The 16,225-nt window shown below is 38.8% G+C and overlaps 1 protein-coding gene across 1 annotated transcript in view; it reads left to right on the top strand.

Moving 5' to 3' along the window:
* pcdh15a (protocadherin-related 15a) overlaps positions 1 to 16,225 on the top strand; it is a 301,030-nt gene that overhangs the window by 224,389 nt on the left and 60,416 nt on the right. The window contains exons 24-25 of the mRNA XM_055227140.1: positions 6,017 to 6,126; positions 10,013 to 10,153. Of these exons, the coding sequence (XP_055083115.1) occupies positions 6,017 to 6,126; positions 10,013 to 10,153 (251 nt within the window). The remainder of the gene's footprint in view (positions 1 to 6,016; positions 6,127 to 10,012; positions 10,154 to 16,225) is intronic.

The raw sequence follows: 16,225 nt of genomic DNA, 5'->3' as shown, positions 1-16,225 counted from the left end.
GCAATACTATATACAATCCTAACTTCAGTAAAACGTTTTGGTGTGGGCAGACTTCATATTAAAGACCCACAATGTAGCTTTTTAGTCCCAAAATTGACAACTTTTTGGATGTTGTTGCACTGAAAAACTTGTAAAAACCTGCGTACTGTGAGTGTAGTTATACAGGTGACATAAAGGTGATGGCATTGTTAAAGAGGATTGATATTTATAAGCCATATTACATTATAAGTAGGTCTGTCAGCGTCGATGCATGCGATTAATCAAAACAAATTGACGCATCATCCATAAATGCAGATTAATCACATGGTTTGTTTTGATCAATGACGCGCGTAAGTGGACTGGGAGGCTTACCTGACAGAAACGCTCTGCTCAGGAGCTCATTACACACAACGTCCATGAGTCCCTCCTCACGTGGACCAGTGCAGGTGGGTCAGTGGCTGTTTATGAGCTCAGAGCGTGAAATGTGGTACGGCTCTGCTCTGCGCGGCAAATCAAACCAAACACACATAGCGAACATAGCTACAGAACACTGAGACACCAGGCCAACTCTAACAGCTCGTATCATTGTCATTTTGAGGACCCCCTTGAAAACGAGATGGCCCATCTCAAGCAGCTTATCTTCTAAATAAATAAATGAAATAAGAGTCAATTACACCCACAAGCGGCAATAAAGGGCCTTTAACCCCTCTAAGCCTGTTGTTTGGTCATGTCATTTTTAAATAATTCTTCAAATAAGAAAGATTAAAATTAAAATTACAACATTAAAATAAGTGCGCAATGCAGTTAATCATGATTAATCACATTTAACAAGTGTGATTAATCTGATTTATTTCATTTTTTTATCGTTTTATCGACAGCAGTAATTATAAGCCAATATGTGGCCTTGAGCTATAAAATGTTTTGTGTTTACCATAGCTTTTCTGAAGATATACCACAGAATGAACAGACTTTTTTTTCTCAGATTTAGGTTGTCATTTATTCATTTTCTTTTGTTTTGTTTTACATTAGTTGACGTTTTGCACTTGTATTGTGTTGGGAATGACTGGTGACATTGAAATCAAGGTTAACAATAAAGATGAATAGCACCAACAAAGAGAAAAATACAAGTTTAAAGTGAGCCAATCAGCCCAGAGCAGCAATACGCAAACAAATCCAATTTCTAAAAGTCTACACCTCTGTCTGTATTCCTCTGTGGGCAGGACTAAGAGTGGATTAGACTGGTTGGTATATGGTCTTCTTCTATTCACTTATTGTTTTTCATGCATTGTATTACATGGCTATTGTGCGGAAATTTAAATCCTCTTACAAAACATTTAGGACAGTGTTCACACTTTCACACACACCACTCCAGACCCTGGAATAACAAAGTCAGATCTAAACCAGAACTATACTATAGGTCTAAACCAGGACTGTACTATAGGTCTAAACCAGGACTGTACTATAGGTCTAAACCAGGACTGTACTATAGGTCTAAACCAGGACTGTACTATAGGTGAACATCATTGGTTGAGTGGTCAGATCCACTGACCCACAGGTGTTGGTGTGATTCCAGCTCCCACAGATGAATGCTGTCACTGTGTTCTTGGGCAAGACACTTAACCTCCCTTTTCCCCAGTGTCTGCATAGACTGATGTGTGAATGTGTGTGCGTGGGTGTGTGTGTGGTGACTGATTGCTTGATGTAAAGTGCTTTGAGTCCCTTGGAGGTGGAAAAGTGCTATATAAAAATGTGACCATTTTCCATTTACTATTATATTTGCTCCTGAGATTCTATAATCATTATCTTCTCGGTCTTCAGATGCATAAATACAGATGTATGCAATTACATACTGGGGGCGACAGTAGCTCAGTTGGTAGAGTGTTTGTCCACTGATCCCGCTCTCAACATAAACATCATTGGTTGAGCGGTCAGATCCACTGATCCATAGGTTGGTGGTGCAATTCTAGCAAGACACATAACCCTCCTCGACCTAGAAAAATGTGACCATTTACCATTATCAATTAACCAACTAATCTTTACACTCTACATAGTTCTGAACCATTGCACAGACAAATCCACAGTGACCCTGGTGGTATACCTCATCAATCTGCCTCCTCCCTCACAGTTTGTGGCTTCTTGAATCACTTTTACCCCTTGGTCTATTGTAATGATTGCATACCTCATATGAAAAGACAATAGACACATAATTAGTGTCAATAACCATAGTTATTGGTACATGCTTGTATAGGAGAGATGTATTTACACACTTGTGCCTCTGCTATATTTATGTCAGCTGTAATTTCAGTAAATAGGCGATGCACTGTGTATCTGTCTGATAGGATTACACGCTTGTATGGTTGATAGTCATTAGCTTGTAATACTCCTATATGCGTCTGTTTTCATGGTTGATTAATGGTGATATTAGCTCTATAGAATATGGATGTTGGCATTACAGAATGGGTTTCTATGCTTCAAGGGTGTCTTTTATAAGCAGTGTTTTTTTATATATAGAGAAGTGGATTAAATGTAATGAACATTGCAATTGAACAGTCGACACTTGAAATGATGGTATCCCTTAAAGGCACTCTACCTGATTTTATTTGCGGTCTTAAAAACATGGAAAAAATAGAACTAGTTAATTTCAAATGGTTTGCAGATTATTCCTAATAGTAAGTATTAACATACGTGCTAGCAGTTACTTTACTTTATTTTACTTCCTGGTAAAATGGTAAATGGTCACATATTTATAAAGCACTTTTCCACCTTCAAGGCCCTTTACATCAAGGAACCACTCACACATTCACACACACATCATACACACAGACACTAGGGTGAGGTGGGTTAAGTGTCTTTCCCAACACTGCCAACCTGTGGGTCAGTGAATCTGACCACTTAACTAATGATATTTACGTCGAGAGCAGGATTTGTGGACAAATGCTCTACCCGCTGAACTGTTGTTGCCCATCCTGATTATCCGACAATAAAACACTGTATAATTAGATGCAAATAGAACACAGCGGTCTTATTTTTACTTCAAGAGCTGCTGGTACAATATGTCTGTACTGGGGCAAGACAAATTTTGCTCAAATAAATGGAAAAAATCAGGTACAGGCTGTTTAACATACGGCTGCAATCCAAAATACATATTTCTAGAAGACACAAGACCATTGCGTATTGTTGTAAAGTAAAAAACATTTTGAATATATACAAAATAGCTTTCAAAACAATATTAGTCTGAACACATTACAAAAGCAACAATGCAGTACACATCGCATTTTGCAGGCATTTATCCTTTCCAAATATATGACATATTATTCGCTTGTTCGCAATCTCCAGACTGAACTCCATTACGTCTATGGCCTGATTTCTTTTATGCTTATTACTTGCTGTCTGAAAGCAATATTACCTCACACATTTCCCCTTATGTTTTCATTTCCCAACCCTCCACAATACATAAAATACCAGACATAACTTTGTGCTCTTATATTACAAACTCAATCAAACTGAAGATACCTTGAAACTTATTAAATCTTTTCATCATATAAACGACTGTATGCTTAAAGGCGCTGTACCTGGTTTCACAACTCTTAGAGACCAGTATGCAGTGTATTTTTTTACTACTGATACTGATACTGCTACTATTTAGTTTTTAATTTCAATTTTCCACTCACACACTAAAAAACATTGATAATTGGAAATCTAACCACTAATTAAACCAATTTGGTGCAGATGGGTGGACAGGTTAGAAAAACAAAACCTTAAAACCTTAACATCCACTATTCCTTGCTAAATTACTCACATATCCTTGTATTTTGAACAGTTATCTTAATGTACATCTACAGCACTTGCTCAGCCTTTTAGCCCGTCATCCCAAATCCCCATACACTACATTCTGTAAGCCACTTTCTGCCTGCATGCTGTGCCCTTTCCCCAAAAAACACAGTCTAAATAGTCTTAATTCAACAACCTCCTCCAGATTCCCCCCTTCGAATCCCACTGCGCGTCACTGAAATTGGAAGATCTAATCCTCCCATAATGCTTCGGGTGAGCCCTGGGGTTGCCTCTCAGTCTGCTCTTTCGGCAACCTCTAAAACCTCAGCACTAACAACCTCAGATGACAGCTTGTGTAGGAGCACTGTCATCAATGCTTCTCCACAATAGCACGCACTAGCCTCCCCACAGAGAAAACGCATCCCGCTGACGTTCACTTTGCTAAGTAGACTTTATGGCACGCTCACGGCTTTGAACGGAGCTGTAGCTACACTATTACACATGCACGGGGCCGCACGTGCTCCTGAGGGCCCCCCAAAGCTGAACATTTAGCCTCTGAGATGTTCTTTTACCTGCATTTGCTTATAGATAATTCTTAACAGCACAATAATAACAATAATAATTCTTCAGTCTTATAAAGCGCTTTTCCAGAACGTAGTCACACATGCAAGACCAATGGTCGACCATCGCCAATCACTTCACACACACCTCATTTGTATCAGGGCGAGGCGGGAGAAGCGTCTTCCCCAAGGACAAAATGCTCATTAGCTTTAACCACTGAGTATCTATTTTAATCTACTTAAAATGTATTACATTTGTGGTCTGCATAATTGTGCTACTTTTTTTTTTTTTTACATATTCTTGATCATGTAAGGCACATATGTCAAACTCATGCCCGGGAGCCAAATCTGGCCTGTGGTGTAATTACATTTGGCCCATGAGATCATATCAAATGTGCATTAGAGCTGTCCTGCTGGTATGTAGCACATGCACCACTAGTAGCTGGTGCGCTGTGTGCAGTCAAGACCAGTGGAAGAGTAAATCCAAATGTAGCAAACTGACCCTGAATATAATGTTTTCTCTATGCACCTTTTCTACTCCAAGGCATGGACTGTTAATAGTTTGAAAATCAAATTTTCACTGAAAGAAATTATTATTTTTGTTGTTGTTGGGTTGTTTTTTTTTTTTTTTGGCTTGTAAAAAAAAAAATTAAAAAAAATGAAAAGCTACAGAGAGAAACATGATACATTGTATTTATTTAAATATGAAATAAATTCTACTGATCTGTCTTTTTTCTCATATGTTTGTAATATGTGTTTCAGCAAAACTAAACTTCATATGAAAAGGTTAAACACTACATGTCAGGTGCAGTCAATTTTTCAATAAATACTGAGTCTGGCCTGTGAATTTGTCTTAGCTTTTAATTTTGTCCCACTGTGAATTTGAGTTTGACCCCCCTGATGTAAGGGCTTAGGTTTTAGTCCTTTGTCGTTGGTCCATCCGAATTGCCTTTCACTTAATTAAAAAAATTGCACTATGTAACAGCTTGTATCCATCAAGATGTTTTGCCTGGGATGTTCCACAGTGTGGCATTAAACTTATCTATTTCCTTCCTGTTTTCTAAGTGACACCACCAGGTTAAGTTACTAGTCTGATCTGTGAAGAAACAGGCCTACGAACAAGAAGAATGTATACAATATAGTGACTCATGTGTTCGAATAAACCCAAGAGTAGTTTAAAGCCATACTGGGGAACATTCCTGGCAACATCTTTAAAGCCTGTTCACACAATGCAAAATTTGCTGATTCACACGGCCCAAAGTTATCCTCTGGAGCAATATTTTTACCCATAATTCAAAGATAATATTGGAAACAGGAGGTTATCTGAAACATTTCTAGTCTACTGCGGCGGTTTACTTATTTATAACATTACTTTTCCCAAGCTAAGGTTCTGCCCCCCTTGGAGCCAAGTCTTTTATTTATTCATTTCACTGCTCGTAAGAGGAAAAAAAAAAAAAAAAAAGTCTGTGTATATTGTTACCAGGAGATTTTGCAGCTTTAAAATGAAAACCTCTGGAACAAATTGTATGAAAAAACAGTTGAGGACAGTAAATTGCTTTTATGAGAAAATCGCAAAATGTCAAACTGTTATTGTGAGCTATAAATTGTTCAGGGTGTATACACAGAGTGCTACTGGGGTCGGATCATCGTCTGATATTTTTCCATGTTTCAGAGTTTTTGAAGTTTGGTGTCATATATTTTTGCAGGTTTGGTCCGGTGAGTGAATTGGCTCCTGTTGGCACAAGCGTGGGAACCATCCTGGCCGCGGCACTCGACCAAACCATCTTCTACTCCATCGTGGATGGCAACGAACGAGGTATGTTTCCCTAAGTCACGCAAATAATACCACCTGCAAAGTACGCAGGTGGTGTCATTGATGAAGTACCATCGTAGGCTGTAGTTTTTTAAAGTACCATTTTAGACTGTAGTTTTTGAAGTACCATCGTAGGCTTTCGTTTTTGAAGTACCACCGGAGGCTGTAGTTTTTGAAGTACCATCATAGGCTGTAGTTTTTGAAGTACCATCGTAGGCTGTCATTTTTGAAGTACCATCGTAGGCTGTCGTTTTTGAAGTACCACCGGAGGCTGTAGTTTTTGAAGTACCATCATAGGCTGTAGTTTTTGAAGTACCATCATAGGCTGTAGTTTTTGAAGTACCACCGGAGGCTGTAGTTTTTGAAGTACCACCAGAGGCTGTAGTTTTTGAAGTACCATCGTAGGCTGTAGTTTTTGAAGTACCATCGTAGGCTGTAGTTTTTGAAGTACCATCATAGGCTGTAGTTCACGCAAATGATACTTCGCAGTTGGTGTCGTCAACATTCCCTGGGAGTGTGACGCTATATAGAGGCACTGCGCTGTCTATAGCTCTGTTAGACTTTAATCTGAACTTTTTTTTAACACAGTCTGACTTAAATGGAAGCTGATTTGTACAGTGTATCAAACATAAAACTGCATCTTTTTGTTGAACACCACGGACGCTCAATTTGATCCCAATCTTCTAAATATGTGTTGTTTAAATTTTGTAACTCTTTTGGCAGTGTTGGTAACTGTATATAACACCAATCATCCACCATAAACATACATGCAGAACCCCCCAAACGTGATGTCACTGCAAAGCATCAAAATATACATGATAGATCAACCATAACACTATAACCTCCTATTATTATTGACCAGTTCTCTGTGTGTCACCACTTCACTGCTATTATTGGGCTGTTTTTGACAGAAACTGACCACTGCAGCTTGGGAAAAACAGCTACAATTTAAGAGCTGTTCTGACCTAGACATTTAGCCATCACAAAAAGGCCATGTCAAACTCACTTCAGTCTAAACTGGCCTATTTTCCTGTTTCTAACCCATTGCCTTTGAAGACGAAATGTTCAACTGTCTAATATTATCAGTTTGTTGGTACTATTGGCTCTGTTTTTTGGGTGGTCAAAGGGCAAAAAGAAGCACAATTTTGTCCCCCCGTATTGATTTTTGATTAGATTTTCTTCCATCTTATTGAAGGCGTAGACAGTTGGCCTTCAGGTATAGAAAACTGGGTATCAGGGTCAATACAGTTTTTATTTTGTGTTGATAGGACCAATAATTCTGAAGAAATCCACATTTTTAGTTTGGAATGAGTTTGTACAATATATTAATCCTAAAAGTATTGCTATTGGCAGAAAGACGCGCCATGTCCGTGTGCTAAATGAGGTCTTAAGTTTCACCCAGAAACAGTGAGAAAATAGTTGTTTACTTGGATAATAATGATAAGAAGCACCAGAGGAGAGATAAAGGAGAAAAGGTGAGGAGCTGCAGCTGGATAAGAGAGAGTAAAAGTTTAGATTTTCGACACAGTCCTACGTGGTCATAATGTTTTGCTTGATCAATATATGTGTATTGTCATTATATATAGCAGAACGTAGTAAGGTTAAAATACAATAAAGTGGACGTACCATGCTGTTTCTGGCCTTGGCATTTGTTTTAGATCTCAATATAATGCCAACGAGCACAATTTCCAAGCAAATAGATTCATGTTAGAGCTCCCTCTGCTGACAGCAATAAACATGACCCATAAAAGACATCTTAGGGGTCGTCATCTCAGCGTTATTATAGAAATGCGTAGAATGAATCCGGTAATAATTTGTGGATTTTAACACTGCGCAGTATACTTCTGAGCGCCTGGAGCACCGTGTAAAGAGGATTAATGAAACAAGCCAGAATGCAGTGTGTTTGATGAGGGGACAACGTTATAACATGGTTTTATATATTTATAAGCTCAAGGTCGACTTTGCATGATATGTCCTTTTAAAGTTTCTCAAGTAAACAGTGACATCACGCAACCAAGGATTTCTACAAGGGAATTAGCCGTCCTTTGTTGTAGCTACCATGGGTTTCAGTTGGGGACTTTTTAAACAGCATAAAAAAGTTTGTAATTGCCAAAACTCTGTCTAGACATGTGTTGTCAATGATACTTATTCATACCATGAGAATCATCTTCAGACAAGTAAATTGCAAAAGTATACTCTCACAGTCTGAGCATTGTCCGCTGGTTAGATCCTTTATAATTAAACGTGTCATGTTTGTAACCAGTTGACCTTCACACAGTACACTTTTTCAGCTGGTAATTAGTTTCATGTTGAACGCTGCGGTTTTACTACAATATTATTCAGAATTGTAACCACAGCACAGACAGCGGGGCCACCACTGAAACTTTTGAGGAAGAAAATGCCTTAAAAGCATTCCACTAGCACTCACGCTATAATAATCATTTTGGCTCTTCGAATTCCACTTTCAGATTCTACACACCATTCACTATATCTATTCATGGGTCAGACTTAAATATGAATCTCCAAATGTCATGGTCATATGGTGCTCAATTCAAAGCGTTTTTTGGAGGATTTACGTGTTGGTAGCTGCAGGTGCTCCACTGAAAAAGCTCTCTCAGTGTGAGATATGGCATGAAAGGAAAGTCTTTTATGCGCTGCACTTATGAACAGTTTGGCCTGTAAAGGATAAATGCATTCCCTCTCCACAGGGTCGCATTCAGGCGCTCAGAACGTATAAGACCAAACAGTTAAAGAAAAGTAAATATGTCTGCTAGAGTCCAAATCGAAAATGCAATGACACAATTAACACATCACAAAGGCTGTAGTTTTTGAAGTATCATCGTAGGCTGTCGTTTTTGAAGTACCATCGCAGGCTGTCATTTTTGAAGTACCATCATATACTGTAGTTTTTGAAGTATCATCGTAGGCTGTAGCTTTTGAAGTACCATCGTAGGCTGTAGTTTTTGAAGTATCATCGTAGGCTGTAGTTTTTGAAGTACCATCGTAGGCTGTCTTTTTAAAGTACCATCGTAGGCTGTAGTTTTTGAAGCACCATTGTAGGCTGTCTTTTTGAAGTACCATTGTAGGCTGTCTTTTTGAAGTACCATCGTAGGCTGTAGTTTTTGAAGTACCATCGTAGGCTGTCTTTTTGAAACACCATCGTAGGCTGTCTTTTTGAAACACCATCGTAGGCTGGTCTTTTTGAAACACCATCGTAGGCTGGTCTTTTTGAAGTACCATCGTAATCTGTAGTTTTTGAAGTACCATTGTAGGCTGTTGTTTTTGAAGTACCATCGTAGGCTGTCGTTTTTGAAGTGTCATGATTTCCTTCACAAAAGTTTTGTTTTGGTTCTTCTTCCCGCTGTGAGGAAGTACAATGACAAAACAACGAGAAAGTCTACAGGTGACAACAGCTTTATGTTGACAATATGAAATGATTTGCATGTTTGCGTCATTTGAAAATACCAGACTTTGTGGAGTATTTAAATATTTTTGTCCTTCCAATTACATTAACTTCAAATTATAAGTTATATGTTACGTCCCAAAGTCACTCTTTCAGTCACTCTTGCTTGCGTAGTAGTTTCCCAAATAGTTTTTTACTTTTGAGTAATTTCTTGGACCAAAACTTTGTACTTCTACTTGAATAATATTATTTTGAAGTACTGCTCTGCCCACCTCTGCTGAAATGTGACTCTTGTATTAGTTTATCAGTTCATATTTCAGTGTTTTTGTCAATTCTTCTGGGCGAGTTTGAAATATGAACTTTGAACAAAATCCTATTATTCATCGCAATTACATATTTTTCCCCATATCATTCAGGCCTAATGTCTTCTCAGTCTGCCTCTGTGTTTTATTACATTTGTTGATTGTGATATGGATTTGTTGGCAGGTGATTTTAAGGTGAACAACATGACCGGGGTGATCTACACAGCCAAACCTCTGGACTACGAAAACGTGACCAGCTACGTTCTCAGGGTCCAAGCCGACTCCATGATCGTGGTCATGTCCAACCTGCGCGTGCCTTCTAAATGTAAGTACCACTCGGAAAGAGGCATACAAATACCTGCTCTACACCTACATACAAAAGCCCAGAGCACTGAAGTACACCGTGTTCAGTGCTATGGGCTTTTGTATGTAGGTGTAGAGCCGAACACGCTTAAAGGGATTCAATATTTTGCACAGTAGAACTAAAACTGCTTTGTTTTAAAGAGCACATACTCATCCTTGTGGCTTTAATTCTCCTTTAAACATGATTTTGGTCACCTTGGGATGAGTATTTCACATTTTCTAACTCTAATAATGTCTGCTTTTGGGGAATGTACTTCACCTTTGTTTCCAATGGGGCATTTAGGCGCTGGAGCTCGTTCTGCAGGATTTAGAAAGTGAACAATTTCCCTCGTGAATGTAATGCTAATAGAGCCACGCGTTTGTTCAGTTTGACCCCTGAATGTGTCTGGTGGTTTATGGACTTAAAAACTGCTCAGGAGAAGTCCACGTTTTTTATCTATGACGCAAGTAAATGACCAAATGAGAATAGACTTCTTTTTTTTTTGAGTGATCAGAGAAGACGGCTTTGGATTATTAGATTAATGAAACAAGCACAAAAGAAACAAAATACAACTCCAGGTATGTTTTTGACAAGGGAATAATATAAAATAGTTAAAATGTCAAAAAGTTAGATCACAACACGTCAAGGACAGAATTTTCTATGTAGGGATTTAGTGATTTATTCTTATTCATCTTGGTTTGGTCCTGGCTTGGAAACAGTTTTAAGTCCCAATGTAGATTTGGTTTAGTCTTGTTCTTGATCTCGTCTAATCTTGGTCTAGTCCAGGTTTAGTTATGTGTTTCAGTTTCAGTTTAGTCCCAATAAAGCCCTTTAAAGCATTTGAATAATAAAAATGTTTTAATCAAATGTTTAAGCATCAACAATAAACAAGAAAATTTTATTCTGTCAACTGGACAAAAGTACTTTTTTCTTTTGTGATGGAACCTCTACCTGAATTACTTTTGATGTCAGTAAGAAACTTAGGTTTTAGGAGTACCTTAATAGCATGATGATGTTGATGGGGAAACTGGAATACTCTTGGGAAATCTACCTTGCTGCTTGATGCACAATTGCCTGTTCAGAGCTTTTAGCCGTGCTATTGTTGTTTCCTTTCTCATTTCCCCTCTTGACGTTGAAGTTAGAGTGATCCGTGCATGTTTGTGCAATCTTTAATCACTTATTTTCAAGACACCATTTTGCCAATCAACTCCTGTTTTCACCACCACACCCACTACTCACAACTTACTCCATTCTCCAATTCTGTTTTCTTAATTGGTGATACGCGTAGGATTCAGCAGCATTGCATAATCAATTTGGCACATTTTTTTTTGTTTTTTATTGTTTAACTCTGCTGCTCACTAGCATGATTGGCAGCTATCCATAAGAGAAGCCAACAAGTCCACGGCTCTTTGTTATGATGATGTTTACTGCAACATCAGCTTGCATTGGCACCACAGTTTTCTAACGCAGAAGTCAGTTGTCTTATTTCTTTTTCTTAAGTCATTTTAGATGAATATTACGATGTAAAATGACCAAATTATAACATAATGATTCACAGGTGTCGTCGGTTATAGGTATATAGCAGGCTCAAGCACAATACGTCTTCTTCAAACACAATACAGACCATGTAGAGTCTCCACTGGGAATCAAATCCAGGACTTGCTGTGAGATAAAGTGTGCTCACCACTATGCTGACATGCTGCAACATACGCCAACATTCTGCTACACATGCAAAACACACACATTTGGCTTTTACATAGCTCTCATTCATAAATCCCCATATTCTAGCCTATTGCATACTTCAACACTGTCAATACCACGAACATAAACATAATCTAATATCAATTTCCGTTCTTTATTTTTATTTCTGCACTCCGCCGTCCTATAACAAAATACAACTCGGCGCCGGATACATTTCTGTCCTAGTGCGATAAAAGCGTACTATTTATTACACGCACCTAAAAGAGCTCCTTCATTATGGGGACTGTGTTTTATTCAATCATTTATGCAGTCGATGTGGCCATCCATAAACATGATGAATAGCTTTCAAACTCTCCGCCAAAACTCAAATTTTGTAAATCACTGTATGCTGTTTTTTCATGCGTACTTCGGGAACTGTCGTATTTTTTTTTTTTTACAAGTTTTTCCAGACAAAAGTTCAGGGATATGATAGATGTAGCTCACACAACCATTTCATGTGCAATCCATTTAATGCATTTATGAATAATAATACAAGCACTGTCCTGTACATACTAATGGTAGTAATTACACAACATGCTTTCAACATAATTACTAATGCACTTATAAAAGACAAGCGTTTTTCCATATGCGTGCCACTGTCTTGGTAATCTCAAGATGGTCTGTTCTTCTTCAGACTTCCATTGCATGTATCTCTTTCTCCCTGTTAGTTCATTTTTCAGCTTTCAGAGATGACAGCTGAGTTTTGCTGCCATGGTAAAGCTTACGACAACTCGCACACTCAAATACATGGGTGAAAAAATTGGTTACAGGGCCTTTAATGACTTCTAATAAGGACAGTATTGTAAAACTGGTCTCTTGCATAAATCTGGCTTTTGTGTTGAACTCATTGTCAAAATGAAAGATGTGAACTCAAAGAAAATGTGTCACTGGAGCTAAGAGCGTGGCTTACTGATCTGGCTTTGTCCTGCTGCGAAGAAGAAAGGATTCAAATGAGACTGCCCATCACAATAGGGCTAATACCTTTGAAGAATATATTACTTTTATTAATAGTAGCACCATTTAGCAGCAACTAATTTGACACATTTCTCTGTATATTTTATAACTGTCAGAAGCCTTGTCTATTGCATAACGCTTATGTTAAAGGCCATGTACTCGACTTTTATTCATGTCCATGAAATCACCCTTTGCACGTATTTGTAACACCATTTGGCGCGGCACTGATGAGGTGGACTACTCTTGAGTGGCCATTGCGATTGCTAAAATGCCCAAGTGTCAGGAGAAGTTTGCAGCACCTCAGCAACGGTTCAACATTCTGATAAAGTCCCTGGAACCTAACACCTTATTACTTTATGCCATATGCTCTAACTTATATTTTAAGAACTTAGTTAAAGGAACCATCCGTAGCTTCTACTCTGCTGCTTTTTATTTATTTATAAGCCAAATTGGGTGCCAGAGGCTTAACCTGTATATTGAGGACACGTAAAAGTACACCTCACAGACCCTCATTGAGCTGCAGAGGCTGCACTAGCAATGACTAATCAATTACCTCATATCTGGGGTCAAATGTATGTTTATGAAGTTTAAAATCAAAATCTTACATACTGTTCCTTTAACACTCTCTGATCTTATTAAATGTGGTCCAATACCATTATCAGGGAGATTTCAGAAGCAACTGGAAAGGACAATTCAGTTTCCATCCAGAAACATTTTTATTTCTGGGGCACTCCCTGGACTTGAGCTGTCCACATCTTAAAGAACAGAGAGGATCAGGCCCGGTGAGTGGCTCTTGTGACAGAGGAGGTGTTTCAGGGAGTAGGTACTTTGCACATAATGCCCAGAGTGACAATGGAGCAACTTCAGATTCTCACAAATAAACGACGACTAGCACAGTGAGGGTCAGCTCAACTTCAGTGCTTGCCTCAAAAGTGAAAACTGCCTCTCACTGGAAGACAAAATGTCCCATCCTAAAAAAAACCTTGTCTATTTGAGTGCTTTTCAGATTTCCACAACTATCAACCACACCAACACTGAGTACATTTACATGTGCACAAATATCCATTATGAGCCTTATTCCAGTCATGATAGTATTCTGAGAATGATGTTTAAAGGCGTTCAGAGCAACCAGGATCGTCATATCCCTGTGCACTCAGAGTATCCTGGACATTTAGAGGGATCACTATGGCAACCATGGCACAAGTATGGCATGGAACTAAACATTTTGGTAACCAGGCCAATTTAAGATTTTTAAACCTGTTTCTAATACCAAAGGAACAAGACATACTTTAAAATACAGGGTGGTTGTATTGACCACTTAAATAATATATATATTTTTTAAGTTCTGGAAGAGGTTTGAATTGTTTTAGTAAAGTTGCTTCTCCTCCCATATTTGTTACTTCAGTTTGCACATGCTCAGTACAGCACCAGGGTGACAAATCATGATACTACGCCTCATGTATCCAGGACACTGCATTATCCAGGATACTGAAATCAGGATACTGCATCTCATACATAGACACGCAGAAGCAGGATACTCACTGAAACAATCAATACTGAGATTTACAGTGAAGAAAATGAAAAAAAAAGATCTTCACTGGTTATTACTAAATACACTAAAGCTAAGTACCGGCTTAAACAATTCAACAATATAGAGCTCATAGCACCATTTCACTTCACATGATGAGGCCTTTAATCTACATCTGCGAACAAAACAGTGGAATCAATAGGACACACTAACAAGCGTTTGTGTGCATGTTTACAAGGCTCTACACATACACACACAATCAGGAAGAAGGGCAAAAATCAATTAAACATGTTTGCTAAATGAAAATGCACTCTGAGCCACCGAGCGCGCCTTATTCCACATTAGCAGCTATTTTTCCTCCTAATGGACCCATTTCTTTTTCTGCAAGTCTGTGAGTGCCTGAGCAGAAGGGCGGACGCGGCTTCATATTTATGTTTATAAGCTGTGATTTATATCTCCGGGTGGATACAGAGGCGGAAGAGGAAGCTCTTTCCAGTCTCCCCTTGAGTCCTTCTTCTGTGCTTAACACCGCTGCTTTTGTCTCCATAATTCGATGCTGTGCTGTGTTTTTTGTGTGTGCGCCTGTTCTCCGGGTGCTCCCTTAGCTCCCAATACGAGACGACATCACATTTTTGCACAGAGCCAGAAGAAAAATGGTCCTTGACAGTACACATTTTTTACTCTAACCTGCCGTAGAGGTGCGGACACATATTTATGATTTCAATGTAAAAGTGTATGGCCATGACAAATTACGAGGTAGCGATGTTTACAGTAAAAATCTGTGCCTTAACCAGAAAATACTTAAAACGACTGCGGCTAAGCTAGTAATTTACAAAGTTTTCTGCCCGTTTCACACTTTTCTTACTTCGTACCCTATTGGCTGCTGCTCAGGTAATAATTCCCAATAATGTGAAAGCAATTGTGAGTAGAACTTTTTTATTGATGTTCTAGCGTTGCACCTGGGTTATGGGGGAAGAAACACCCATAGAGTAAATGATGCTCCTAAAGTTATTACGATTGGGAAGGTTAGGTCTTAAAATAAAGTCGTAGAAAGCAGGATTTCATCAGGCGTTTTACAAAGTACGGTTTACACAGCTATATTTCACTCTGTAATTGGTGGGTAAACACGACAAAAATGGTAAGCTTGTTTGTCTATTACTGAGAATGCGGTTTGGGGGAAGTCACAGTGACTTTCTCAATCTTTTGTTCTTTTGGGATATAGTTACTGTAGAAATGCTGTAACCTTCTCATTACTTGCACAAGAGTTGACAGCTACAATCAAAATAGCAATTCACACTTTACTGTAAGGTCAACCTAAGTCTAAGTGATGGACGGGTCTGCTTTCGTATCTCAAGTTTTAGCACAAAGAAGCAACAGAAAGTAATTTGGTCATTGCTCTGAATGTGTATGCCAAGAGTATGCCAAGCTTAGCGACTACATCAATCACACTTACACACAAATTAGTTTCAGTCAGGCAAGTGGGTGGACTGCGAGAAACTTCTGAGTAGTTCAAAAGTAGACGACAAAATGAACTTTTGAACAAAAATCCAAAGTACTCAGTTAAAGGGCTGTAAGGGCACCTTACACAGCCGCTTGTGCGTTCATGCCTACAGTCAGTGCTTAGTTTGTAAATCAGACGTTGCCGAAACAACAAGTGGCTTTGGGACTGGTGTCCGTACAAGGTCAAGACTTTACAGGAGCACACACAAGAGGTGAGTATAAGCCACAGACTGTATATATAAATGGACATAGCTAACCTCCATAGGCGCTGCACTCCAAATAGGAAGTGAGCATGGGCGCACTTCCAACTCCATCAACTCAGGCTCCAATTC

Source organism: Periophthalmus magnuspinnatus, chromosome 15 (genome assembly GCF_009829125.3).
Source record: "Periophthalmus magnuspinnatus isolate fPerMag1 chromosome 15, fPerMag1.2.pri, whole genome shotgun sequence".
NCBI lineage: Eukaryota > Metazoa > Chordata > Actinopteri > Gobiiformes > Gobiidae > Periophthalmus > Periophthalmus magnuspinnatus.
This window is presented reverse-complemented; position numbering and strand designations above follow the sequence as displayed.